Source organism: Leucopleurus acutus, assembly GCF_964270905.1.
Source record: "Leucopleurus acutus genome assembly, chromosome: 11".
Classification (NCBI taxonomy): Eukaryota; Metazoa; Chordata; class Mammalia; order Artiodactyla; family Delphinidae; genus Leucopleurus; species Leucopleurus acutus.
The window spans coordinates 6,153,079-6,180,651 of NC_139152.1; the positions used below are offsets into that span (position 1 = coordinate 6,153,079).

At 47.5% G+C, this 27,573-nt stretch overlaps 1 protein-coding gene across 1 annotated transcript in view; it reads right to left on the minus strand.

Annotated features, from left to right (window-relative positions):
• The window catches only part of ANO2 (anoctamin 2), a gene marked incomplete at its 5' end in the record, with an annotated part of 318,386 nt that overhangs the window by 16,790 nt on the left and 274,023 nt on the right, over positions 1 to 27,573 (minus strand). The window contains one exon of the mRNA XM_082849511.1: positions 20,813 to 20,958. Coding sequence (XP_082705637.1) covers positions 20,813 to 20,958 — 146 coding nt within the window. The remainder of the gene's footprint in view (positions 1 to 20,812; positions 20,959 to 27,573) is intronic.

Consider the following 27,573-nt stretch of genomic DNA (forward strand, 5'->3'; position numbering starts at 1 on the left):
GCGCCCAGTAATCCAATCCCATCACTTAACCTACTCACAAGCATTTCAGCTGGCTCCCCTCTGTTTACTGGACAGAATCCAGATCCCTTATCTTGGGACACAGGGACTGGACCATCTGCACCCAAGCTACCTCTCTAGCCCCACCTCCCAGAATCTCCCCACAACCGTCATGCTTCTGCCTTCCCGGACTCTGAGCTTCTCACCGTTCGGATATCTCCGCAGACACGTTAGCTCCTTCCCTTCCATGGCACACGAGGGAAGGAGCTAGCAAACTCCTATGCATCCCCAAGAACAGTCAAATGCCATCTCCTTGGTGAAGCCTGCTACCCCCTCCACTCCTTCCCCACCCTCTGTTACAGCCGCCATTGTGCCGCGCTGTGACCATCTACCCACATGCCTCCATTTCCCGCTAGAAAGGCAGGGCTCCATTCCTTGTAGGGGCTCAGTACAGATTTGATGACGCAAAGTCAGACCTGAGTCTCAGGAAAGTCAGTCTAATACGATTTCCCTACTTATTAAGGCAAGTTATTTAACTTCTCCGCATCTTAGTCACTCCAGTTATAGAGGATAATAACAGTACCCACCAAATAGGTTGACAAAATGATTCTGCATACATAAAGTGCTCAAAATGGTGTCTGCCATTTAATAACTGCTCAATAACGTTACCTGTTACGTGTACTGTTACCCTTATTGGAGTGCAGATGGCTGCAATGCATCCTGCCTAGGGACCCCTTAGACACACGTTTAAGGTGCAAACCCCACAGGAGAGTCAGGAGGCCTGACTTCGAGCCCCGGATATGTTTCTCACTAGCCCTACATGCCCGGGCAGTTCTCTCTGTTTCATTGGGCTTCAGCAACCTCATCTTTAAGTTGAAGAGACCGGTTTAAATTCCCTTCAGGTCTGATTTGCTGTGATGCTGTAATTCTTATTCTCTTGGACAAATGTCAAGATTCTAGGATATCCAAGTAAAGAATGAAAGACCAGGATCCAAACTTAAAATAAATTTGAAATGAAATGAAATAAAAAGTGTTCACAGAGGGATACGCTTAACCACAGCAGAAAGTTCAAGACACAGAGCGTGCACAGAACTTCACCCAGCCCCGCCGCTTCTGATTTGGCCCAGGGTTGAGGGCGAAGACTCCTGCTGACTCAGCCCTATCACAGCCACGGTCCTGGATGCCCAGTGGATTCTAGGCAGGCCCTACGAGACCAGCAGCTGCCAGTTGGCGACAAGATGTATCAGAAGGCACAGACTTGTCAAGGCCGGGTCCTTGGAATGACCGCCTGGCTAGCTAGCTGGCCGAAGGGGAGAAGAACTCTTCCCAAACAAGTGTGGGAGCCAGGGTCTATCGCGTCTCTTAAAGGAGGCTTTGCTGAGTCAGGGGTGGGGTGAGGGCAATCGGGGGTGGAGGGGGATGGAAGGGGATGGAATTAACAAGGAAAGCAAAACAGATGTTAGACTAGTTTTGTGAAACCTGTAAAATGCATGTCTGTATTTAAGTACATGGATGAACATATCTCTAGTTCTGGAGTTCCAAGTTGGTCTTCTTGATTCTGATGAGCTCAGGTCTACAGAGCAAATGTTCTTCTTATAAGTGACTTCCTCCAGCAGAACTGTTTAAACTCTCCAAAGCCCCCACGAGGACTTAGCAAGGGGACTGATGGGGCAGGGAAGAGGCAAGTTACCTCCGAGTGACTACAACCAGATACGGCATGCCCTCTCCACACTCATGCAAACGGCACTCAGAAATCCAATGTCCTTCCAGGATCGCAGGGAAAAACGGGACTCTCCACTTCCTCAGCTTCCCTTCACATGAGTTCCAAAGGCAGATATGAACCCTCTCCTCTGAGGCTGCCCTGAGGGTTTGCTTCTTCACCTTCACAACCTCTCCACCACAGGGTCCCTCTCTGTGCACACAACTTCCAGTGGTGACTCGACGCTAACAGTGCCCATAAGTGATCCCAACATCATAACATGTCTCTTTTTTGTTTGTTTGTTTTGCGGTACGCGGGCCTCTCACTGCTGTGGCCTCTCCCGTTGCGGAGCACAGGCTCCAGACGCACAGGCTCAGCGGCCATGGCTCACGGGCCCAGCCACTCCACGGCATGTGGGATCTTCCCGGACCGGGGCACGAACCCGCGTCCCCTGCATCGGCAGGCGGACTCTCAACCACTGCGCCACCGGGGAAGCCCCATAACATGTCTCTTCTCTTTCCTCTTCCAGGCACGTCTGTGTGTTCAGCACCAGACAACCTTAAGAGCGTGGACTCAGCAAAGGCCAGTGATGGCCACAGTCCTGTGCCTCTTCTGATGTTACTATAGGGTATCCTGGCCCAAGAGAAACCACCCTCTGAAGATGTCCCATTGCTGCAGGTGTTGCCTGCCTGGACTGGGTACACTGCCTATTTCCAGGAATCAACCCAAAGAGGCAGAAACAAAGAGGAAGCTTTGTTTCATCTTGGGGAGAAAAAAACATAAAACCATAAACCTCTGGCGTACAAATGTCAACTCCGAGACGTGCTTTTTTTGGTCAAAGGTCTAAATGCTGTATCAGATGGGCGTCCTTCCGAGGTCACTTCAGAGGACACAACGATATCAGCCTTACCAACACCAAGCCTGGCTTCTAAAAACAGCCAGCCTCCAAGAGGCTAAGAACAAGGCCGGAAATCCTCACTGCTGCATAATACAAGCCAGCTTGGCTCGACCCATAACAGATTAAACCTGGCCAAGCCAGTTAGGGAGGAATTCATAAGTTGATTTTCAGCTAAATCTTTACAAAGCCTGCTGTAAAGTGCCCCAGAAATACCGAGCTGAAAGCATGCAGACTGGAAACCCTCACAGGCACAAACCCCACTGGGTTTTCTCTTCTCAATCCCCAGCCAGCCGGGCTCCTTTTAAAATATGCAACTATCAGCCCGTGCTGCCTGATGCCAGAGGCAATTAAGATCCTGGCCTTGATTACCTGGGCTTAGGTTAAAATAACAAAGAGGAGTGGATTACACTCAACAAGATGGCATCCAGAAAGGACATTCCAGGACAATCTGCTTAAAGAAGAAAATAATGTATCAGGTGGGATAGAGTGGACTGGCCAGGACTGGTGGAAAAGCTCTTGGAACACAATTTGTTATTCAGTTATTTAAATTCTTCGGTAAATATATCTACCTTCCCGTCACACACGATAACGTCCAGATCCCTGGTGTGGCACTCAAGGCCCTTTGTGATCTGACCCTAACTTATTTTTCCAGACGCCATGTGCTCCCTCCCCAGCCCCTGTGCTCAGGGCTGATACTGAGCTGGGGTGTTTGGAGATCAAGTCGGCCTGCTTTCCAACCATTTCAAAACCATTTGGACTTCCCCAAATTCATCAAGTTTCCCATACTCCTGAGCCTTTGTCCGCACCATGCCAATGTCAATTTCCTTCTCTTCTTGCCTGCTGGATGGATTTACCATTTATGTTTCAGGTTCCACTCAAACTTAACCTTCTCTATGAAGGCTCTCCCCTACCCCACTGCTCACCCCTACCCCAGGCAGAACTGGGAGCCACGGGCACCTCCCCTCCTCACTCCCATAATGCCTTGCATGTGTCCCTCTACTTGTTTATTTGACTTGCTCCCTGGAGGGCAACCCCCTTGAAACCACGGACATTTTTGACTCTTTTCCGAGGTCCCACAATTTTGTGTGGCACCTGTCCCATAGCAGATGTTTAGAGGTTATCTTGTTTCATAAACACAAACTTATTGTCACCAGCTGTAAACACAAAACAAACACGAGAAGAGGCAGACAGCTAAAATGTGTGAATGGGGCTTCCCTGTTTCCCTGGTGGCACAGTGGTTGGGAGTCCGCCTGCCGATGCAGGGGACGCGGGTTCGTGTCCCGGTCCGGGAAGATCCCACGTGCCGTGGAGCGGCTGGGCCCGTGAGCCATGGCCGCTGAGCCTGCGCGTCCGGAGCCTGTGCTCCGCAACGGGAGAGGCCGCAACAGTGACAGGCCCGCGTACCGCAAAAAAAAAAAAAAAAAAAAATTTGTGAATGGAAATCACTGTGCTTAGTGATGGGGAGGGAGAGGGGGCCGTGAGGTTCTAACAAGTCCACACAGCACTTCTCAGCGCTCTCACGCCCACAGAAGGGTTCGAAGAAAGTTGGTTGTAAAACCAATCAGTTAGGAAAGTCTAATTCTAATGAAACTAACTATAGCTTTTTTTTTTGAGACTTTCTATAATTTAGTAAATTTAGAAATTTTATAATATAGTCTGCTTAAGGCAGCAGTGCCCAACCTTTTCGGCACCAGGGACTGGCTTCTTGGGAGACACTTCTTCCACGGACGGGGGTGGGGGGTGGTTTGGGGATGATTCAAGTGCGTTACCTTTATTGTGCACTTTATTTCTATTATTATTACATTGTAATATATAAGGAAATAATTATACAACTCACCATAAGGCAGAATCAGTGGGAGCCCTGAGCTTGTTGTCACTTGCCACTCACTGATAGGGTTTTGATAGGAGTCTGCAAGCAATTGGTTTATTATGGTCTCTGTGCAGTCAGACCTCTCTGCTAATGATGATCTGTACCTTCAGCCGCTCCCCAGCCCTAGCATCACTGCCTCAGCTCCCCCTCAGATCATCAGGCTTTAGATTCTCATAAGGAGCACGCAGCCTAGATCCCTCGCACACGCAGTTCACAGTAGGGTCCGCGCTCCTATGAGAATCTAATGCCGCCGCTGATCTGAGAGGAGGTGGAGCTCAGGCGGTAATGCAAGCCATGGGGAGCGGCTGCAAATACAGATGAAGCTTCGCTCACTTGCCCTCCGCCCACGTCCAGCTGTGTGGCCCGGTTCCTAACAGGCCACGGACTGATGCCGGTCCGTGGCCCGGGGGTTGGGGACCCCTGGCTTAAGGGGATTAAAAGCTGGGGGCTTAAGAACCCTCCCTGTCATGAACCGCTAATAAGCAACGCAAGGGAAGGACTCAGAAACATGTTGGCGTGAGTTTGTCTCTTCACTCGGGAGGCAGTTACTGAAAATATTCAGCTAGAAACAGCCCATTAATACAAACACGTAGCTAAAAACACCACGGGAAGGTCATCGCTGTCTATTTCATCAGCCTGTATTTCCAGGCTGTGCCCAGTGATGCCCTTCTCCTAAGGGCAAGGGAAGACACTGTGCACAGCAGTGAGTGTCTGGTGTAAAGAGAACTGCAAGTGTTGACGGACCACGTAAACAGGAAGAGGTAACAAGAAGAAGGCACATGAGCTGATTGCTTGGCATGGACCTCTATCGCCTAGGAAAATAGTAGCAGTCTTTACAGAAGTCTAAGAAGGTTCTCAATGTCCATCATTCACCACTTATTCATTCATTCACTCATTCACTCATTCATCCAACAAGCATCTATTGAGCACATCCTAGACACTGAGCACCATGCTCGTTGCTAGGAAACAAAGATGAATAATTACTGTGTCATCCTTCCAAGGGCTCACAGGATGCAGTGGAGAAGAGGGACATGTAAGCAAATCCTGGCTGTGTGTTGGAGTTAGACCTCTAAGGGCAGCATCAAAAGACTGCAGTGAGAACCAGGGCAGGAGTAACTCGCTCTCACCAGCGGGCCTGTGGAGGCTGCAGAGACTCACGACCACTGGGCTTCACTTGAAGAACAATTCCAAGAGGCATCTGAAGGTTTGCTGGATGTTTGGTCATTAACGTCTTTCCTGCCAGTCACTCATCCAAACTCACAGACTACTCAGGAAATAAAGACAGTAAGTGGAATCCCCTTTCAATCTGCATAGGGTCACCTGGGGGTTATATAATGGATCAGATTCAATTCAGAAACCCTGGAAGTCATAACAGGAAAGACTCGCCTTGAAGTCACGGCTTGAGTATTAAGAATTTACTGCCTACAAGTCATCACAGCACCAGGACAGATCAGCAAGCCACATTTTCTCCATTTCCTTGTGATGAAGGGAGACTGGGTCCCCACCTTTCCTCACTCCCATGTGAACTGTGAAGTATTAACTCCTTCAGCTGAAGGAGGGAGGAACGATGACTCTCTGAGAGTCCCACTACTCAAGAATTCAGAGTCTTTTTATAACAGCTGGTTTTAGGTTGATAGTAGGATAGAGACCAGTCCATAAGCAGCCCTCTTCGCTGCCTTGGGAACAGAGCTTAGGGTCGTGGGAGTCTTCAGACATGAACCCCGCTGACGGCCACAGAAAAAGGCAGAAGAACATGGTTCTCAGCCACAGGGAGCTAAAAGGCCTGGAGACTATGGTCTTCTGGAAAAATGTGCCCATTGCTCCTCTTCTATCTCCTCTGAGCAAAACTCCAAACCCTCAGAGGTCATGAAGCTTCAACCAACAATTCCTAAACACCTACCATGTGCAGGCAGCATGCTGTCTGGTTCATAAAGCAATCTTCAGTGTCAAGGATTATTATCTCCATTGTACAAGTGAGAAAACAGCTTCAGAGAGGTGAAATAATCTTCTCCGGGCCACACACCTAGAAATCAGTGAAGCTCCGGAACAAACATAGTTTCTGATGCCAACCGAGCGCAAGGTCCTTTCACTGCACCAAAATGTAAACATGCAACCCTAAGGCAACAGCATCCCTTCCCCCTGCCTAGTTACTCCCACGCATCTTAGGTTTCCTTTATGGGACCTTCTCTGATCTGATCCCTTTTTGTCAGAGAATGAGCTTTTACTGATGCCAGCATCCCCACCAATCTGCACAGGCATTCTACCTCCCCAGGGTGTCTTCATTCACGTACATGTGTCTTCTGCAGGGGCACACTGCAGCTGAACCTGACGTTTTCTGTGCCATCGCTCCTGTCTGCCCTGCATTCGTGGCACCTCAAAAATCTGACATCAGTTTCTTAAAAGTAGAGAGGATTGAGTTTGCGAGCTCTACTGATTCGTTTCTGATTTTCAGAGAAGCACCTGGTGAATTTCCAGCCAATGTTTACTGAGTGAACAAATGAATGGCCTGGCTTACTCACTCCTGTTTACTTTTTCCACCTGCAAAATGGGATGTGAGGGCCAGTTACCCACGCATCCTTCCTCTCATCCATCCTCCCCTCTACCCATCTGGGCTGGGGTAATGCAGTCAGTGAGGTGGAAAAGCAATGAAAATAGTCAAGCCTGAAGAGAAGTTCCCGAGCAACAAATCCCTGAGGACGTTTGTTTGCCCTTACCTCTTCCCAAAGGGCTGGGGCAAAGTCAATGAAAGGAACACATAAGTAAGTTTATGGTGTTTTAGAAAAAAGGAAATAAAGAACAGAGGAACGAGGGAGACACAAATATGCAAACTCTAAGGACCCACAACTGGGCTGTGGTTGAGCAACAAAGTTCACTCTGAGCTTCCTGGTTGACAAAGCAACAAGCGAAATGGGAAGAAGCGAGAGTTCCCAGTATTCTAGCCTAAAACACTGCCCCAATTCATTCACTCACTCAGGCCTTCCTCGAGCACTGACTGGGCATCTCCTCTACGCCAGGAGCCTTCCAGGCGTGGTGTCTAAGTACACGCTTGCCTTTTCTCTTAAGTCTTCATGGGGAAAGGGGCTCCTAGCACAGACAATGACAAGCAATGTGTGCGTCAAAAGAAAAGGAGAGACTTGACCTGCAACTCACCCTCCTCCCCAGAAATACCATAACGAGACCCTAGATGCTGCCTGAACTGCGTTTAAATGGCATTTGGAGAAGACGGCAGGTGCCTGATTATCCAGTGGGATGACTCAGTTTGTATAAACAGGATGGCTCAGGGAAAGGAATTTCCTGGTTCTTTGAGCCATTGCCTGTGTAACACACACATTTGGAGTCGTGTGACAGAATACAGAGGCTTCAGCACTGATGCTGTACAGATACTCTGGAAAGTTTCATCGCTTACAGCTAAGGCAGCCTTGGGACTGGTTTTCTACATCAGTCTCTTTTGGAAACTTGGAAATTACCCAGGGTGGTCCCTACTGTCCACGACTAAAGAATATGAGAGCCGGAAGGAATCTTGGGTGTCACCTGTCATCACTCTCTCCGGAGCCTCAGTCTCTCTTCTACTCTTTATTTAATAAGTGACCACGTTTACTTGACCATTTCTACTGTAGGCTACTCAGTGATGCCTGTAGCCAGCTCTTTCTGTTGTTCTTTATTCTCTCGCTCATTTGCAAGTCGCTGAGACTTTGGGATATTTGTTACAAAGCATTATCATACTAGGAGTTGACTATTACAAGGGGTATTTTGCCTGACCTACCCAGATAATTTTACAAGTCCATCCATTTGTATTGCTGAACGAGACCTGCCCTTAGCGGCATAGCATCCCTTAATTAAAAGCACCTCAAAATAAGGAACCTTGGCCCCTGGGGGGAGGGGGAGGAGACAGACTGTCCCAGCTATATCAATACATCAGGGTGTCTGGAGAGCTTTGAAAATGGTGATATCTGTAGTATCTAATTATCACTTTGTCTTCAAGGTTCTCACTATAGGATCACCTCTTTCATTCTTTATTCTTCTTCCTTCATCTTCAAGCTTTTATTGAGCACCTACTGTATGCCAGGCCCTGTGGTCAGGTGTTGTGAATAAGACACAACAAGAAGCTCCCATCACAATTTAGTGAATAACAGGAAGCTAAGTTGTTGGCCCTCAATTGCATCACTTATTTATTTGATAAAATGGTGATAAAACTTTACCAAGAGAGTCTTTTGGGACTAGTCACCAAACTCCTCTTAGAGGATTAAATTCCGGCCTACGTTTTTATGCCAAATTCCACTCTGTAGAAGTCAAAGGCTGTGAGTGTCCGGAGGCCTTAGCTCGCAGCTCTTAAAGCAACTAAAGAAATTCCTCTCGTCAGGCCTTGAGGAAAACTCCGCAACTGGGCTGTGAGGGGTCTGTGGCGAAGGAGCTTGAAGCCCGCTCTGAGGCGGGCGACAGTGATGATTAATGTCATGGCTGCTCCTGGGCCAGCATTCTTCCCTCCGCTCGGAGCCAGGGAAGGGGGATTACCCTTGAAGTCCTTAGTAAGCTCTTCAGGAAAAGGGTTTGACATTGGAGATTCCCTCGAAAGCTGACCGCTCCCCTCCCAGGTTTTTGCAGCCTAATCCGTCCCTCTCCCTCTTGGGTTTCTCTTTGTCTGCGGCCAGCCCAGCCCCACCACCCATCCTGCCCTTACGGGGCTCCCCACCACCACCGCCCCCACCTCAGGCCGACTCCCAGCCTCCCCTTCGCCTCGTGGCCCCTCCCCCCAGGCCTGCTGCTCCCCAGTTCCAGCTCAATTTAGAAGAACGTACATGTAATGCATCTCTCCCCGCCCCCTCCCTCTTCTGATGACCTGCCTCACCGTTACAACCGACAGGCCCCAGTGGGCTCAGTGCACTTCCTGTCAGCGTGGGTGGTCCTGGGGACCATGGGGAAGGAAGCTGACAGCTGAGAGCAGGGCCAGGGATCACCGTGTCAGGCACACCAGAGGGAGTGGGCAGCTTCGGTTTCACTGCTCTCATTTTTGTTAAAGCCCAAGACAAGGGCCCTTCTGGGCCTGGGGAGGTCTATCCCGTTGGGACAGAAAGAGGAAGCCTCCCTCTGCCCCATGCCTCCACTGAAGTCCAAGTTCCTATTGGTCCTGATGGGATTCTCCTGTGGAACGGTCTGCAAAAGACTCTAGTCTCAATTCCACTAGTGGGTCTTCGGGGTGACCTGAAGCAACTTGTGTCACACCCTGGGCCTCTTGGTTTCGAGATGCACTGTCGAGCTGGTGTGTATGAACTAGGATGTCAGCACCGGAAGGGGCCCTGGGGGTGATCTGGCCCAGGGAAGGGACCCTGGGGGTTACCTAAGTCCAGGAAAGGGACCCTGGAGGCGATCTGGCCCAGGTTAGGGACCCTGGGGGTGACCTGGCTTGAAAGTCTTAATTCTTATCAAGACACTCGATGAATGACGATTCTGCGCACCACTTGCTTCTGCTGGGGTAGTGAGGCCTTGTCCCTGCAGACACCTCCCTGCTCTCGCACTCAAAACTAATCTAGAAGTGTGGGAAGGTGAGGGTGACACTGACCCTGTTTCACCTTATGCTTTTTGAAATATATTAGCAGTAGTAGCAGCACATTACTGGTGACACGTTACACAACTGGTTAAGACCACCAGCCAGGGGGTTGCACCTCGGCAAGGAAAAACTCATCATCTGGTCTAACTCCCTATGATACTGAGGAGGGAACGAGGTCCAGAAAGATGTTGTGACGCGTCCAAAGTCACCCTGCTGGATACAGGCAGAGCCAGATTCACATCCAAGACCCCTGAAGCCCTGGGAAGGCGGGAAGGAGAGATACTGCTCCCTTTACCCTACAGGGATCATCTGAAGATCCAAGGGGCTCTGAAGACAGGGGTGCAGAGAAGTGGGAAGTCATGGTGTGACTGCCGTTGCCAAGCCTTAGGTATCCGGGGGCGATGCAGAAACTATTGCTCCAGCAAGGTTCTGACGTCTGGGCTTCTGTCTTCTCTCCCACCAAGCTCTTTCGCAGCGCGCTACCTGTGAGCAGCAAGGACGTGGACGGGCTCACGTTACTCCTTCTCCTGCTTCCCTGGCTTAGCCCCCGGAAAGGAGCTCATAATAGGCCTGGGGTGGGGGAGGGGAGAAGGCAGCCGCGAAGGGGAGGGGCACAGGGGGCGTGGAAGGAGGCAGCGGCGAGAAAGAGAAAGAAGGATAACCGCCACCCTACCTAATCCACTCAAGGGATGATCAGCCTGTTATGAGAGTTGACGCCAGCACTACTAGAATTTAAGATGGTTTCAGCCCGGATACGGCAAAGCTAGATAAAGGATACCCTCGTTTATTCAGTCACCCCTTTGCAGACTTCTCCAGTGTTTTCCGGGCCCATGCAAGGCCCTGAAATTAGCTTCCAGTGGGGCATGGCTGTCTTGGGAGGCGGCTTGTCTGACACCCTGTGAGGGAGGGGCACTAAAATACTGTGGAAGGGGGGAGGGGCGAGGGGAGGGGAGGGAAGGGACCCTTTGAGGCGGAGCTGCCACAGAGCCGGTTTTGTCCACGGGGATGAGAAGACACAGGGAGTGCCAGGGCAAGGGGCACAGACACGGCCAGGCGGAAACGGGGACGTGTGGGCTGTGGGTGAGGAGCAGTTGGGGGGCTCACTGTGGCGGCACTCAGGACGCATAAAAGAATCTCAGGGCGAATAACTGAAAAGCTGCCTCACCAGGGCCTTGCTCAGGATGTGGGGACGCTAGAGGCTTCTGAACAATGGATGGTAAGACCAACACCACCGGAGCAAAAGAATCAGAAGGCTGTAGGCGGATGCTGGCGGCTGTGAGGGCGTGGCGGGGAAAGCACCAGGGCAGGAGGCGAAGAGGCTGAAGGAATAGGAAGGAGCGACTTCCAGAAACACCCCAGAGGAAGACCAGCCCTGCCGGAGGGGAGACGTGCAGACAGCAGCAAAGGAACAGGAAGGAGCGACTTCCAGAAACACCCCAGAGGAAGACCAGCCCTGCCGGAGGGAAGGTGTGCAGACAGCAGCGAAGGAACAGTGATGTCTTGGCTTCTGAGCCAGGGGCCTGGAGGGTGGTGAGACCATAAATGTGGTGGAGAACCCGGAAAAGAGTCACGGAACCAAGTCTCTGAGCCGACGGGCTGAGAAGTGTTTTCCCCGAGATGCAGTCTCTTCCTGGCCTCATCTGAAGTCTCAGAACAAGCCTGAGGGGGCTTCCCTGGTGGCGCAGTGGTTGGGAGTCTGCCTGCCAGTGCAGGGGACGCGGGTTCGTGCCCTGGTCTGGGAGGATCCCACATGCCGCAGAGCGGCTGGGCCCATGAGCCACAATTGCTGAGCCTGCACGTCTGGAGCCTGTGCTCCGCAACGAGAGAGGTCGCGGTAGTGAGAGCCCCGCGCACCACGATGAAGAGTGACCCCCGCTCGCCGCAACTGGAGAAAGCCCTCGCGCAGAGATGAAGACCCAACACAGCCATAAATAAATAAATAAATTTAAGAAAACAAGCCTGAGGTGGCAGCTGGGAGACGAGAGTCTTGCTCCAGTGCAGAGTCTGTCCTGCGTCTGTCGGCACTTTCTGGAGAACCCGAGGAAGCTGGGTGAGTGGGCAGTCACGGGCTGGGGGCAGAGGAGGGCGGACAGTCCTCGGTCACACACCTCTGTTAAGGCACAAGGGAGCCAGAGACCCCCAGCCTCTCCGAAGCAAGCAGAGGGGGCTGCGTTTGTTCTGTGACAAGGAGGCCCTTTCCTGTAACCGCTGGCCCATCACTCTCTGCCTCTAGACCCCGAGGTCCTGGAGGGCCCGGCCCCCTTTGTTGCCTCTGTGCCCCGAGTGCCTGCTCGGGGCCTGACACAGTACTGCCCCCGGCGTGGAGGGGAGGGGCGCTGCAGGAGCCAGGACGTGAAACTGGGTTGAGTTTCAGTCCAAGTCTGGGGGAGAACCCTGCCCTCTGCCCACTTCCACCGGGATCAGTGACTGGATCCCTGAAGGCCAAGGAGCAAATGAAAACCAGAAGTGACTTTTCTTGGAGGGAAACTCTGATGATCAACGTGTCTCGCTTTGGTCTTGGGAGATGAAAATTGCTGCATATAAAAAATAATAAAAAGGACTTCTCTGGTGGTCCAGTAGTTAATACTCTGCACTTCTACCGCAGGGGGCGCGGGTTCAACTCTGGTCAGGAACTAAGATCCCACATGCCGTGCAGCGTGGCCAAAATAATAATAATAATAATAATAAATATGACCACCACGAAATGGGAGGCCGGCCCAGATACCACGGGATAAAGAGCAAGGAGGCCTCAGTTTCTCTGCCACGGAAGGAAAGGGAGTGGGAGGAACATTCCTTCAAAAAATAGTTTATTGAGCCCTTACTATGTTCCAGGAGCAGGGCTGAGGGTTGCAGCCAGACAGGAGTGAGACTCGGTGTCTTCCCCCAGAGCACTGCCATTTCCTCCTGTGCCAAAGCAGGTACAGGAGAGGAGAAGAACTGAGGATGGGAGAACTGAACAACGATTCTAGGAGATGTGTTTGAGCCTGAGCAGCTCACCAAGAACTTGCAGCAGCAAACAGGCCAACACAGGCCGGTTTAGACCCACCAGATGCGCACACGTGGGTGTCCTCAGATGCTGCGCCTAGCGGGTCTGAACTTCATCTGAAAGGACGTCAGTAACCAATGTTGAAGGATTCTAAGTAGAAAAGATAATACGTTCTGGATTGCCTTTTAGAAAAGCTCTTTTAAAAGCTGGGAAGGAAAAGGCAAAGAGGGAGCGGAGAAAGAAGCAGTTAGGATGCATCTGCAGTCATGCAAAGGAGGAAGGGGGAGGACTTACATGGAAATCCAAAATTCTTCGTAGAGACTGTAGACCAAGAAAGCCACCCTGTCATATCAGTAAACAAAGGATGCTGGGGCCATCAAGCCATCAGCCACTGCAGTCCCCACACTGTGCACCCTGAGGGGATTCAGGATGGGGAAGGAAACCAGGACACTGGCCCCAGATAGCTGAGGTGCATATCAAAGGAATGATTTCAGTGAGCCCAGACTCCTGCCTCTTCCTGTACAGTCCTGAGCAAAGTGCTAAATTCATTAACTTGAGATGTCTGCTTTTTCCTTAATTAACAGTAATCTTTTGATGCTCCAACTGCCTGTTTTTTGGTTTGTTTTCTTGTTTTTTGCAAAAGTCTCCCAGGCTTAAAAGTCCTCCGCGTGCCTGCCGAAAAAAACGTAATTCTCAACTCTTAGGTGGTGCAATTTTTTTTTTCAGTCGACAAGGCAAAGCCAGTGAGGTAAGGAGCCGTGGATAAAACAGAGTCTGGATCTTCTGGAGCAGGCCTCTCCCCAGCTAGATGTGATGCAAAGTCAGAAAGGAGGCACGGAAGAGAAGTCAGGGTCTACACCAGTTCATGGATGCGTCTCCCGAATGCTGAAGTTCAAATTTGCAACTTGGTGAGACAACTTGGGTGCAGCTGCAAGGGTGTAGATGCCCTGGTCTCTGGGGGGGAACCTGCCCATGCGTTTCCATCAGCGAGGTCATTCTTACATGTCTTGGTGGGCATATCCAGAGAGCAGGGGAGACTGACAGCTCTTGCCCCTTCAAAATAACAATCTGACCTTTACTCCTAATAAATAAGGAAATGTGCAACCACCAGTGCACCTCCTTTTCTATTCAGGGTTTGACAGGACTGTAAGCTCATGACTGAGAAAAATGAGACCCCCTATGCTGACAATGTCAATGACAAGAAGAAATTCATCTCCTCACCCACGTGAATGGCCTGAGGGCCTCAAAGCTTGGGCTGCATTTAAGAAACCAGAGGAGGCTCTAAGAGGGATAATTGAGTTCCGGAGTCAGGAAGACAATAGTGATTATTTCTTGGATGACTAGAGGAACAAACATTTGTGGGTTTGAGATAAACAGATGACAAAAAGAGCCCATCTGAGACGCCAGACTTGACAAGCAGAGCCCTAAGACCTTTGTGTTCTCTGGAGGGACAAGTATCTTGGAATGTTTATATCTCAGGCTTCTGAGTGTGATTCTTAGAACTGTCTTGGAATCTCGTACCCTCAGTCTTTAAACATTACTGTCTGATCCTACTGCCTGATGGGATGGGAGGAACCTCCAGGGCTCACTACATGCAGGGGCTTCAGACTGTTTTTAGTCAATCCCTAGATTAAAGAGAAAGAAACCAGACACCTGACACTAACAGTGGCAGCTGACTGTCACGGAGAGAGTATCCAGACCAAGTGTTTTAACTACTCCAGATTCATCTCCTGGATTTCAGAAGCATCCTACAAGGTAGGTGCTATTTTCATCAAAAGATGCCACTTTCCAGGTGAGGAAATCTGGCCTGGCTGACCTGAAGCCTCAAGCCATTGTAGGACAGGAAGCCTGGCAGTTGACCCCAGAGCCAGCCCACCCTTAACCACACTTAGCCTACACTGCTGGATGAAGTCATTGTTTGGTAAAGTTTATTCTGCGGCCTAGTCTTTGATCGTACATGGGATCAAATACTCCCTGAAAGGGTGAAGAGGATAATCCAGAGATATTAGGGATGAAAGACATCTAACTCAGAAACAATGTCCTGGGACCTCCCTGGCAGTCCAGTGGGTAAGACTCCATGCTGCTAATGCAGGGGGCCCGGGTTCGATCCCTGGTCAGGGAACTAGATCCTGCATGCGTGCTGCAACTAAGAGTTTGCACGCCACAACTGAAGATCCCACATTCTGCAACTAAGACCTGGAGCAGCCTAAATAAATACATAAATAAATGTTTTTGAAAAAAAGAAACATTGTCCTTGCGCTTATAGAAAATACAAAATAAAATAGTCATGTCTCTAAAATGATTGGTAACTTAGCAAAATGGCCTAAAGGGCTCTGTGAGTTTCCGTGGAACCCAGCATGGAAAGCCCATGTGTGGTCCAGGCTTCATCCCCGCAGACGAGGCTGAATCAGTAACAACCTGAATTGCTGGAGAGACTGTCCTGGTCTCTAAACTTGTTCTTCCCTCTGGGTGCCTTATAAATGATTCATGAATGAAAGAATGACTATGAACAAATGAATGTGTCCACCTGTGCTTCCTCATTCCCTCTCCATTCCCCTCCTGCACTAGTTGCCCATTTTCCTCAAGAGAAACAGAGCTCAAACATCGTCACAGCACCGACCAAGATTTTACACCTGCTCCCTACGGCCTCATGCAAAACGCAAACTTGTCAGGTCTTCCTTAGAGTTCTCCAATAATGCCTGGTCTTTCTCTGTTCCCTCCCTACCCCAAAACCGCCATTTGCTTTGTCAACAGCTACTCACGGCCATGAGACTCTTTGGACTTGCCAGTCCTCTGCCTTGGAATGCTCTCCCTTACTCAGATTATTAATAAGTGGACCCTCAGAATCAGAAGGGACCTTGTGGATCAAGACCAATCTCCTACCCGGAGCTGGAAACCTCTTTTTTTTTTTTTTTTTTTTTGCGGTACGCGGGCCTCTCACTGCTGTGGCCTCTCCCGTTGCGGAGCACAGGCTCCGGACGCGCAGGCTCAGCGGCCATGGCTCACGGGCCCAGCCGCTCCGCGGCATGTGGGATCTTCCCGGACCGGGGCACGAACCCGTGTCCCCTGCATCGGCCGGCGGACTCTCAACCACTGTGCCACCAGGGAAGCCCTGGAAACCTCTTTAGAACATCCTTGACCCACCATCAACCAAGCCCTGCTTTGAAAACGATCCTTCATTTTCCACTTAAAATTATTAAAAACTTACCTCTGTTAAGAAACCTGCCCTCATTAATAAATAAAGGCATTCATTCCCTCACTCGTCTTTGTTTATCAGACATGTTGAGTGCCTGTCACGTGCCAGGGAATGTGCTGGGCTCTGGGGGACATGAAAAGTCATGGGCCTCACTCACTGCTCTTTGGATGGGTCTGCAAAAGAACGGCTATTACCATAATTCTGTAGGATACACCATCAGTGTGTGCACCAAATGCAACACTGGGACAGAAAAGCAAACAGTTAATGATTCCTCTCAGCAGGAATGGGGTTAGGAAGACTTCACAGAGGAAGCAGCGTGGAAAGCTAACTCTTAAAGGATGAGTCTGGAATATTCACGTCAACAGGTAGAATGAGGTGGGCACGGGGGCTGGGAATCTCAAGCTGAAAGCACACTGGCCATTCTTTCATTACCACTTGACTTCAGGGTAATAAATAATTGGTACCCATCGGAAGAGTATTTCGTACGTGGTCTATGGAGAAGGGAATTGGTCTAGTCCTTTCAGAAAGCAATTTGGTAAAACAAATCAAGAACCATACGATGGCCATCCTTTAGATCTAGCCATCACATCTGGGGGAGTATATCTTGAGGAAGTAATTACAAATGTGGAAAAGATTACATGCATGAAAATAATATATACTGGATTTGTGAAAATAGGGGAAAAACTGGAAACTGAGCCTCCAATTCACTTCCTTGGAAGATAGGAAAATAAACTATGATCCATTTATTAGAGGGTTGATTTATTATGCAGCTGTTTGTTTTAAATATTATATGACAATTTGGAAATATTTATTCATATAAGGCTAACTGAAAAAAGAGAAATGTGTGCATATGATCACAACTTTATTTTTTAACTCATAAATATTTAAAATATTTAAATGTTTAACATATGTGTTACTCTTAGAGGAAAACATAGGCAGAAGACTCTATGACATAAATCACAGCAAGATCCTTTTTGACCCACCTCCTAGAGAAATGGAAATAAAAACAAAAATAAACAAACGGGACCTAATGAAACTTAAAAGCTTTTGCACAGCAAAGGAAACCATAAACAAGAAGAAAAGACGACCCTCAGAATGGGAGAAAATATTTGCAAATGAAGCAACTGACAAAGGATTAATCTCCAAAATTTACAAGCAACTCATGCAGCTCAGTACCAGAAAAACAAACAATCCAATCCAAAAATGAGCAGAAGACCTAAATAGACATTTCTCCAAAGAAGATATACAGACTGCCAACAAACACATGAAAGAAAGCTCAACATCACTAATCATTACAGAAATGCAAATCAAAACTACAATGAGATATCGTCTCACACCGGTCAGAATGGCCATCATCAAAAAATCTACAAACAATACACGCTGGAGAGTGTGTGGAGAAAAGGGAACCCTCTTGCACTGTTGATGGGAATGTAAATTGATACAGCCACTGTGGAGAACAGTATGGAGGTTCCTTAAAAAAGTAAAAATAGAACTACCATATGACCCAGCAATCCCACTACTGGGCATATACCCTGAGAAAACCATAATTCAAAAAGAGTCATGTACCACAATGTTCACTGCAGCTCTACTTACAATAGGACATGGAAGCAACCTAAGTGTCCATTGACAGATGAATGGATAAAGAAGATGTGGCACATATATACAATGGAATATTACTCAGCCATAAAAAGAAACGAAATTGAGTTATTTGTAGTGAGGTGGATGGACCTAGAGTCTGTCATACAGAGTGAAGTTAAGTCAGAAAGAGAAAAACAAATACCGTATGCTAACACATATATATGGAATCTTAAAAAAAAAAAGTCATGAAGAACCTAGGGGCAGGACGGGAATAAAGACGCAGACCTACTAGAGAATGGACTTGAGGACATGGAGAGGGGGAGGAAGGGTAAGCTGGGACGAAGTGAAAGAGTGGCATGGACATATATACACTACCAAATGTAAAACAGATAGCTAGTGGGAAGCAGCCGCATAGCACAGGGAGATCAGCTCGGTGCTTTGTGACCACCTAGAGGGGTGGGATAGGGAGGGTGGGTGGGAGACGCAAGAGGGAGGGGATATATGTGTATGTATAGCTGATTCACTTTGTTATAAAGCAGAAGCTAACACACCATTGTAAAGCAATTACACTCCAATAAAGATGCTAAAATAAATAAATAGGAACATTTTTATTTAAAAAAATAAATAAAATAAAATATGTGTTATTTAAAAATAACAAAAGGGGCCTAAGATATGGCACCAAAATGCTACCAAAAGTTGGGCTTGAACAAGGAAAGTTCTGGGAGACATGCTTCCTTCCGTTTTCAAACTTTTTGTTTTATGGTTGTTTTGTTCCCTCTTAACCTGTAAGTAGTTTGCTTGTTTGTTTAATGTATGGAATGAATTTTACTCTCTACAATCTTGGGGTGAACTTCTTCCAAAAATCACCAAGTCTTCTACTTCTTGTTTCTTCTGTCTTCTCATTACTTGGTAAGTGCCCGAGTCTGAACATGACATAGTGCATGACTGTTTAGTGACAGTGGCTGACGAAGTACAGCATGTTTTCCTATACCCTGCCTTCCTGGGGCCTCAAGACCATTAGGAGAAACAGCAACACTTGACACAGCTTTTGTTTGTGCTACACACTCTTCTACGCACTTCACAGACATTAATTCATTATATATATATATATATATTTTTTTTTTTTTTTTGCGGTACGTGGGCCTCTCACTGTTGTGGCCTCTCCCATTGCAGAGCACAGGCTCCGGACGCGCAGGCTCAGCGGCCATGGCTCACGGGCCCAGCCGCTCCGCGGCATGTGGGATCTTCCCGGACCAGGGCACGAACCTGTGTCCCCCGCATCGGCAGGTGGACTCTCAACCACTGCGCCACCAGGGAAGCCCGATTCATTATATATTGATACAACAATCCCATGAAGTTAGGCTTAGGACTAGGGTTAGGGTTAGCCATTTACCCAAAGCTATCTAGCTAGTTGGTGACAGAGCCAGGATTTGAACCCAGGGAGTATGGCTCAAGGGTCTCTGCTCTTAATCACTCAAGACAGGGAGCTTTGAAATAGCCAGCTCTCACAGACAGGCAGACAGGCATTAACACCTACACAAATAACTGCGTGGTTGGGGGGAGGGGCTGGAGATGGAGGGTGGAGTTTGAAAGACAGAGCTATGGGGGTTCTAGCGTAATAAGCCCCTTCCCGAATGGAAGCCTCAATCTGGCATCAATCTCTTTCTGAGAGGATGGCAGACGCAGAATGACATCTGAAATCTGAGTGGTCATCTCTGCGTAAATATAGGGCTCAGTGTTGGAGAGGAATGAGAGGTAGCCCTTAGCAAGAGGCAAAAAGCATCAGAGAGCTGTGTGTTTACACAAACTGTGTCTTGATAGTTTCTTTGTCTATTGTTCTTGAGGCAGACATAATGATTGTTTCTTCTCTGGGGCATTTATTCAGATGACAAAGCTCAGGCTTTGCCTGGAATTGTAGAGACCCCAGAACTCGAACAGAACTTTGTTGACCATGTCATCTAGACCTTGTCCACCCCTCTACCCTTAACACACACACACACACACACACACACACACACACACTCTCTCTCTCTCTCTCTCTCTCTCTCTCTCTCTTATGAAGACAGAGGCTAAGTATCCATTAGAAATAACAAGTGAGGTACCTGGTACACAGAGGCGTTAGTAGCCCCTGTTAAAAGGAATAAGGCAGGAGTCATTATGCAAACACAATGAGGGCCCAATGACATGAAGTCCTGAGTGATTCTTTCGTTGGATCTGACTCATGTTTCTCCATTCACTCTAGATTGAGTCAATGTTTACATGATATGACTGCCCTCTCGGTCCTATGTTTTTAATTCATTAGTTCCAAGTCTTGGAAACAGGCTACTCAAATATTCACCCCAGTGAAAGCTCAGGGTTATTAATAAGCAGACAAGTGTTTGCAGGCAGCTGGTCCAAGCTGGGACACTGCTCATGATGGAGAACACGTGGCTTCCGAACCACGTCTGAAATGACCGTGTTCTGTTGGCCTGCGCTGCATGCGCTCCTACTCTTAGGCCTCATCCAAGAACAATCAGAGACTATGACTAGACATCTGCCTCTCACCCCCTACCCAAAACATCCCCACCACTTTTAGAGGAAAGATGACATTTTCCCCAGCCCCGCGTGATCAGAGTGAGGGACTCTCCTATATTCTCCTCGTCAAGGTTTATATATCCTTGTCCCAAGGGTCAGAGGACTACTTTCCTCTTTCTTAGTGGAAATTCCATTCTTAAATATCAGACTTCCCAATTTGCCTCTCATGGTAGAAACCACGGGAAGGAACCCGAGAGACGACACCTGTCATTTGACAGATGAAGACAGGTGGCCCCCAAAGAAGAAGGGACCCTTTGAGGATCAAGTTGGTGATGAGATGCTGCCGGTTCGCAGACCAGGGCTCCTTCTGCCCACACCCTCCTCAACTTCCACGTGGCACTGAAGGCGACACTGTGTCGCCAGGAAGCCCGGGAAGGAGCAGAGGCTGCCTCAGTTATTTTCCTAACCCTCCCCCTGACCCCCTTATCTGAACGCGCCCCCAGTGGAAGGAAAGCCCATGGGCTCTTACTCATTTCCATGTACTCTGGCGTCAGTCCAGTGTATGGTTCCAGGCTGTAGTCTAGATCCCACTGCTCTGGACGCTTTGAACAGGCGGAGTCAGCTTGTCCAGGCTCCGTCTCACCTTTCAGCTTCCGAAATAATTTCTTTAGCTTCCTGGAAAAGAAAGGGATCCGTCACCAAAAGCCTCTGGAGGAGAGGGTTAGTTCTTCAGCCAGAAAGGAGAAAAACAACTAAGTTTTGATACTGGACCATCTCTCATCTAAGGACAGAGAGAGGAACACTAAGGAGACTACTTTTCTCTTAAAGACAATCCCAGGAGGTCCTTTGTCGGGCTAATAAAAGGGTCATCCCGCAAAGGACCAAGTTTCTTCAAACCCGAAGAAACTTTTAATTTTTCCTGCTGTTTGATAAGCAACAGGAATGTTGGCCCTTCCTGTCCTATTTTCTAACGGGTGATCTGTCCACCCTCTTCATGGGGAAGGGAGGGTGTTTAGAAAGTAGCAGAAAGATGCCATCTTCCCACCTCAAACATTTTCATGTGTTAATAACATGAATAGCGTATGTCCATTAAAGCCAAGCTAAACGTTGTCCACCATTGCTATGGGGTGAATCGTATCCCCCAAATTCATATGTTGAAACTCAGAGCCCCAGTGTGACCATATGTGAAGACAGGGCTTTTAGGAAGTACTTATGGTTAAATGGGGTGATAAAGGTGGGTCCTAACCCAAAGGATTGTTCGCCTTGTAAGAAAAGGAAGAGACAGCAATCTCTCTCCACCGTGTGAGGTCACAGTCATCTGAAAGCCAGGAAGAAGGCCCCCACTAGAAACCAAACCCTGCCAGTCCTTACCTTGGATTTTCCAGTCTCCAGAACTGTGAGAAAACACATTTCTGTTGTTTAAGCCCCCCAGTCTATGGTATTAGTTATGGCAGCCTGAGTAGACTAAGTCAACCACATTCAGGACATTTTTGGTCTAGAATGAGAACAAGACAATAATGGCCCAGCCTCTTGGGATTGGTATGAGGATGAAGTGAAACAGTGTTTATACCATCCTCAGCACAATATCTGGACATAGTGAGCATTCAATAGATGCTAGCTATTATTATTTTTAATATTAAATGCTAAGATTAATTAAATGCCTGAAGGTACAATCTTTTCATCCCTCCCACTGTTACACAATACACAGAGAATGAAATGAGGATAAGGAGTGAGGTCCCAGTTCTGCTGATTGGTCTAAGAGGAAGTTTCTAGGAGACTGTGGAAGGAGAAGTAACAGCAGAACAGTCAGAAGCATAAACCTGGAATGTTTGAAGGGATTGTGCCTATAACTTAAGGCTGTTATTACCATTTTACAGCTGGGAGGGCTAAGACTCAGAGTGGCTAGGGGTTGCTTGCGGTCCAAAGCCTGGCGTAAGGACCCAGGTCTTCTGGCTCTGGCCCAGGTTTCTTTTCCTCCACAATTCACGGTCAAGGTCTCCATGAAGGAGACTTGGGATTGACACGTGGGATTCATGAGAGCAAGAACCAGAAAGAGAAGGGGACCGAGCGGATGGGAAGCAGAAGATCACCTCTACTTCCCACGTGAGCCTCCAGCCGCCCCTTGTTCGAACCTGCTGTGGCTATCGCTCATTCAGGGGAAATCTCTGATTGTTCTGGTCTTTAGCTTACAGTTCCCGATAATTCTAAGTTGAAATCTCAGCTCTTCACTCCCTGGTGTGTCAGATAATCTCTTTAGCCTCAGTTTCCTCCTTACTAAATGAAGATGATGCTAAAAGATAGGTCCTAGAACCAATTCAATGAGATAAGGTACATAAAGGCAATTTAATAGCGACCATGTTTGGAACAAGGCAACTGCTCAATAAATGTTAACTATCATTAATGTAAAAAAACAAACTAAAATAAAGGGATTGTAAAGTCCGTGTTCCATCCGAATGCAGGAATCCTCCCCACACACACATCCTCACACAAGGCCATCCAACCCCTGTGTAGCTCTTTTCAGAGGAGCACTCACGAAATCATTAGGCATCTCATTCTATCGTTAGAAAGTGTTCAGGCAAGTAGTGGGAATCCCATGGTTCAAAATAATGTTTTGATCGGTGCCTTGTCCAACACCACTGCCATCAAGAAGCCTGTAGTGTTGCGGTATGGGTAAAAGTCTGATCTTGGATGTCAGGAAGTCGTTCTTTAACAACCTAGTTTTACAACTCACCAGTTATATTTTCTTGGGCAAGTTATGAAAACTCCATAAGCTTTAGTTTTCTTATCTATAAGATGAGAAAATAAATATTAACTGGCCCATTGGGTCAGTGAAAGGAGATAATCTATGTAACATGCTTAATTTAGGGCTTGGTACGTGTCAAGAGCTCCATAAATATATCGTCCCTATCACTGTCATCCTCATCATCACAGGAGGATCTAAAGAATGAGTTGAGATCCACAGAATCAACAGTAAAATAAAATATTTCATAATAAGATAGCAAGCAACGATTCTGTGATCACAGGAAATTAAGAAAAGCCTAGATGGAGCCTGAAGGTTCTGAAGCCAAATAGTATGAAGTGGCTGAGACCCTGTCTGTGAGTCGGGACAGAAGGACAGGATGAAGAAAAAACATAAAGAAGAGAGAGACAAGAAAAGAAGGAAGGAAAAGAAGGGAAGGAGAGAGGGAAGGAGGACGGGAAGGTCTACAACCAGAACTCAAATTAAGACTTTTCCGCCAAGTACCAGGAATCAGAAAACTCAGCCACATCTTTAGTAAAGAATAGTAAATGGGGCTTCCCTGGTGGCGCAGTGGTTGAGAGCCTGCCTGCCGATGCAGGGGACGCGGGTTCATGCCCTGGTCCGGGAAGATCCCACATGCCGCGGAGCGGCTGGGCCCGTGAGCCATGGCCGCTGAGCCTGCGCGTCCGGAGCCTGTGCTCCGCAACGGGAGAGGCCACAACAGTGAGAGGCCTGCATACCGCAAAAAAAAAAAAAAAAAAAAAAAGAATAGTAAGTGGTTTTAAGTAAACATGGAAAATTGAACACATGCATATATCCCTGTCCACTTCTGAAATGCTACCAAAATGATAGTGAATGAATTTTAAAATGTATAAAACCACAAGGTTAAAGAAAATAGTCATGACTACAGTAGAGTATGAGAGATATTAATGACCATCTTGGAAGATGAACAGTGAATGAAGGAGTTAGCAAAGCTGTGATGGCTGAATACCAAGTACCTACAGTGGAAGACGGAAGGGAAAAGCAAGTCAACTCATGCTGAAAAATCTCAGAAAGGCTCAGGAATTGCAGGCACCAGGTATCAGCAAAGGCAGGAGGTAGGGATTAGTCAAGGCACTATTAAAGGAACAGCAGACCCTAATCTCTCTGTCCACCCATATTGCCCAAGTGACCACCACTTCCCAACACCAACAGGAGCAAAAAGTTTATTCAGAGAAGAAAATGAACCAGGGAAACTCTGGATCTGACATAAATCCAATAAAATGATAGGAAGTTAAAAATCAATAACCTCTTAGGGAAAAAAGAAAATAGAACTAAAGACAAATATATGGGCAAGAGGAAAGAAAAGAGAAGGAAATTAATCAGTCTATGAACTTCAACATTTACACAGAGAGAGAAGACAGAGAAAACGGTGGGGAAGAAACTACAAGAGAAATATAAGAAAATGTCCCAGAGGTGAAAGACATGCACTTTTTTTTTTTTTTAATTTGTTTGGCCACACCACATGGCATGTGGGATCTTAGTTCCCCAACTACGGATCGAACCCACACCCCCTGCATTGGAAGTGCATAGTCTTAACCCCTGGACCGCCAGGGAAGTCCCAGGACATGCACTCTCTGATTTTAAGGACCTACTCACCAAAATGAAGAAAGAAAAGGATCTCCACCAAAGCATATCACCTTGAGATTTCAGAACGCTAAGAAGAAAGAAAAGGATTCTAACAGCTTCCAGCTCCAGAAGGACAAAGATAGATTCTCTAAAAATTATAAGCAAAAGGATATTAGAATTCTCAACATCAGCCCTTTACAACAGAAAACTCCAGGGAAATGTATTAACATTGAGAAGGCAAATGATGTTTAGCATAGGATTTTATACCTAGCCAAAGTATACAACGAGTGCAAAGGCAGAATAAAGACATTTTCAAACATGCAAGTTTTCAAAAAAGATATATTTCTATGCCTCCATCCTCATGAAGCTCCTGGAGGATGAATTTCACCAACAAAGGATCTAAAGCAATAGAGAAAACAGTATGGAATCTGGCAAAGAATCCACCAGAAAAAGAAGTGTTGGACCTAACAGGGATTGATAGCTGTATGGAAGGTTTAGTGAACAAACACTTCTGGTCTAAACAGGATAATGGAGGGTTCCTAGAGGATGGTCTCAAGGAAGAAATAAGTGTGACCAATAAGACATCTGATGTGTTTAAAAAGAATGAAATATTGCCATTGGCAGCAACATGGATGGACCTAGAGATTATCGTACTAAGTGATGTAAGTCAGAGAAAGACAAATATGATATCACATATGTGGAATCTAAAAAATAATACTAATCAATCTATACACAAAACAGAAACAGACTCACAGACATAGAGAACAAACTTATGATTACCAAAGGGAAAAGGGACGGGGGAGGGATAAATTAGGAGTTTGGGATTAACAGATACAAACTATTATACATAAAATAGATAAACAATAAGGATTTACTGTATAACACAGGGAACTATATTCAATATCTTATAGTAACGTATAGTGAAAAATAAACTGAAAAAGAATATATACACATATATGGCTGAATCACTTTGCTGTACACCTGAAACTAACACAATATTGTAAATAAACTATATTTCAATTTTTAAAAATGATAAGGCAAAACCCAAAAGATAAATAAGAAATAAAAGACATCTGATGTGTTTAATGAGGTAATTAAGCTGGGAAAGTGGACACTTAAACAAGTGTCACCAATATGGTATAATGAGTATTATAAAGGGAGAGATTTAGGGAATCATGGGCAACCTAACCTGCAAGGTTTCCCTGGGGAAAAGCTGTGTAACCCACCGAAGGATGAAAGATGATAGAAGCAGCGTGGGAAAGTGAGAGAGAGCTGTGGAAGGGGAAGGTGTGTGTTCTAGGCAGAGGGAATTATTTGTGCAACAGCCAAAGACAGTGCGAGAATGGTCACTGCAGGGAATAAAAGGAGATCCAAATGTTCGCAGCATAAAGTAGGAGAGAAAGTGATGAAAGATGACTTGAGAGGTAGCACAAGTTCATGAAGATGGCCTTGTAAGCCATGTGGATGTGGCGGTTCAAGTGAGAGATCAGGGTAGCAGAGGCCAGGATGATTGCCATGGCCATGGAAGAAAGCAGAACGAGACACGCTTAGGAGGTGGGGTTAAGAAGCTGGTGGGGAATTGCAGTTGGGAAGGGAAGAGGAACCGAGGATGACCCCCCAAAGTCCTTGGCCGTGTGGGTGGGTGGTGGCAGAGTTCGCTAAACTGGGGGACACAAGAGGAGAGCGGGAGGAGAAGTTGTTGAGATGGAGGGTTTCATGAGACAATTAAGTAGGGATGTCTAGTAAACAGTTATATGTGGTCTAGAGCTCTGAAAACAGGTCCGGGTTGGAGCTAGAGACCCAAGAACCATCACGGAGAGAACAATGGAAACTCTAGCAATGAACACCTCCTGTGGGTGGCGTGGAGGGGAAGGAGCCTTCAGAGGGCAAGGAAAGAGCAGTCACAGGAAGAGATGCTCAACTGTGAGACCCTGTGGCAACGAAGGCCAGGGCAGAGGACGGCCTCAGGAAGGACACCGCGGTCGGCCATGCAATACGCTGTGGGGGGGTCCAAACATCCACAAATAATTCTTACGAACCTCTCCTTACCGGGAGTCTCCCTCCTGGAGATCTCAGCGCCCATTAAAAACATTAATAAAGGAAGTCCCTCGAGAGCAGGATTTAAGAGGAAGCCTGCACGCTGTATAACACACAGACGGGGCGTTTGGAAAACTTCACATTATGATTCCTACCGTATGATGCATTCACTTGTTAAAATAACTCCTTTGAGGTTACCCTTGTCTCCTTTTCATCTGCTCTGTCTCTGTCCCTTGTTAATGACAAGTCTGAGAAACTCTGTCCAGAAGCCTCTGAGCCTTTCCCCTGCATGTGCCCCACAGGCTCACCCTGAGACCACGGTGACTGTCGGTCACGCCTTGGCCTCCTGGCTGCAGGATCCAGGCCCCAGGAGTCCTCCACAGACCCTGGCTTCACAGACCTCGAGCCTCGTGAAAGAAGGCAGAAGCAAGCCCGCCCTGCGCCGAAGAAGAGAAACACATCAGCCTCGGAGCTGTGTATTCCTCTTCATGACACAGGACAGGATTCAACTTTGCTCCTTAAACCTCTGATTCACAGCCATATTCCACTGTATTGAGGGTAACACACAGCTTCCCTTGCCTGTGATGGCTTTAAAGAGAGACGGTTTCATGTCTTTAAATACAATATTTATCAAATTTATCAAAAAAAGAAGAAAGTTTATGAAATCTTCCTGGCTGTGTGCAGGGGTATATTGGCTATTTTGGGGTGTGATCTGGTGCTTCTAGCAAGAATAGGGACTGGGGGACATTTTGCCAGCGGAAGTATTAATTCATCAGCTCTGTCCATCTCAGACGTCGCTCAGGAAAGAATCTGGCGCCTGAAAAAGAGCATTTACCCTTACACACACACACACACACACACACACACACACACACACACACATTTATCTCTCTGAATGATTAAAG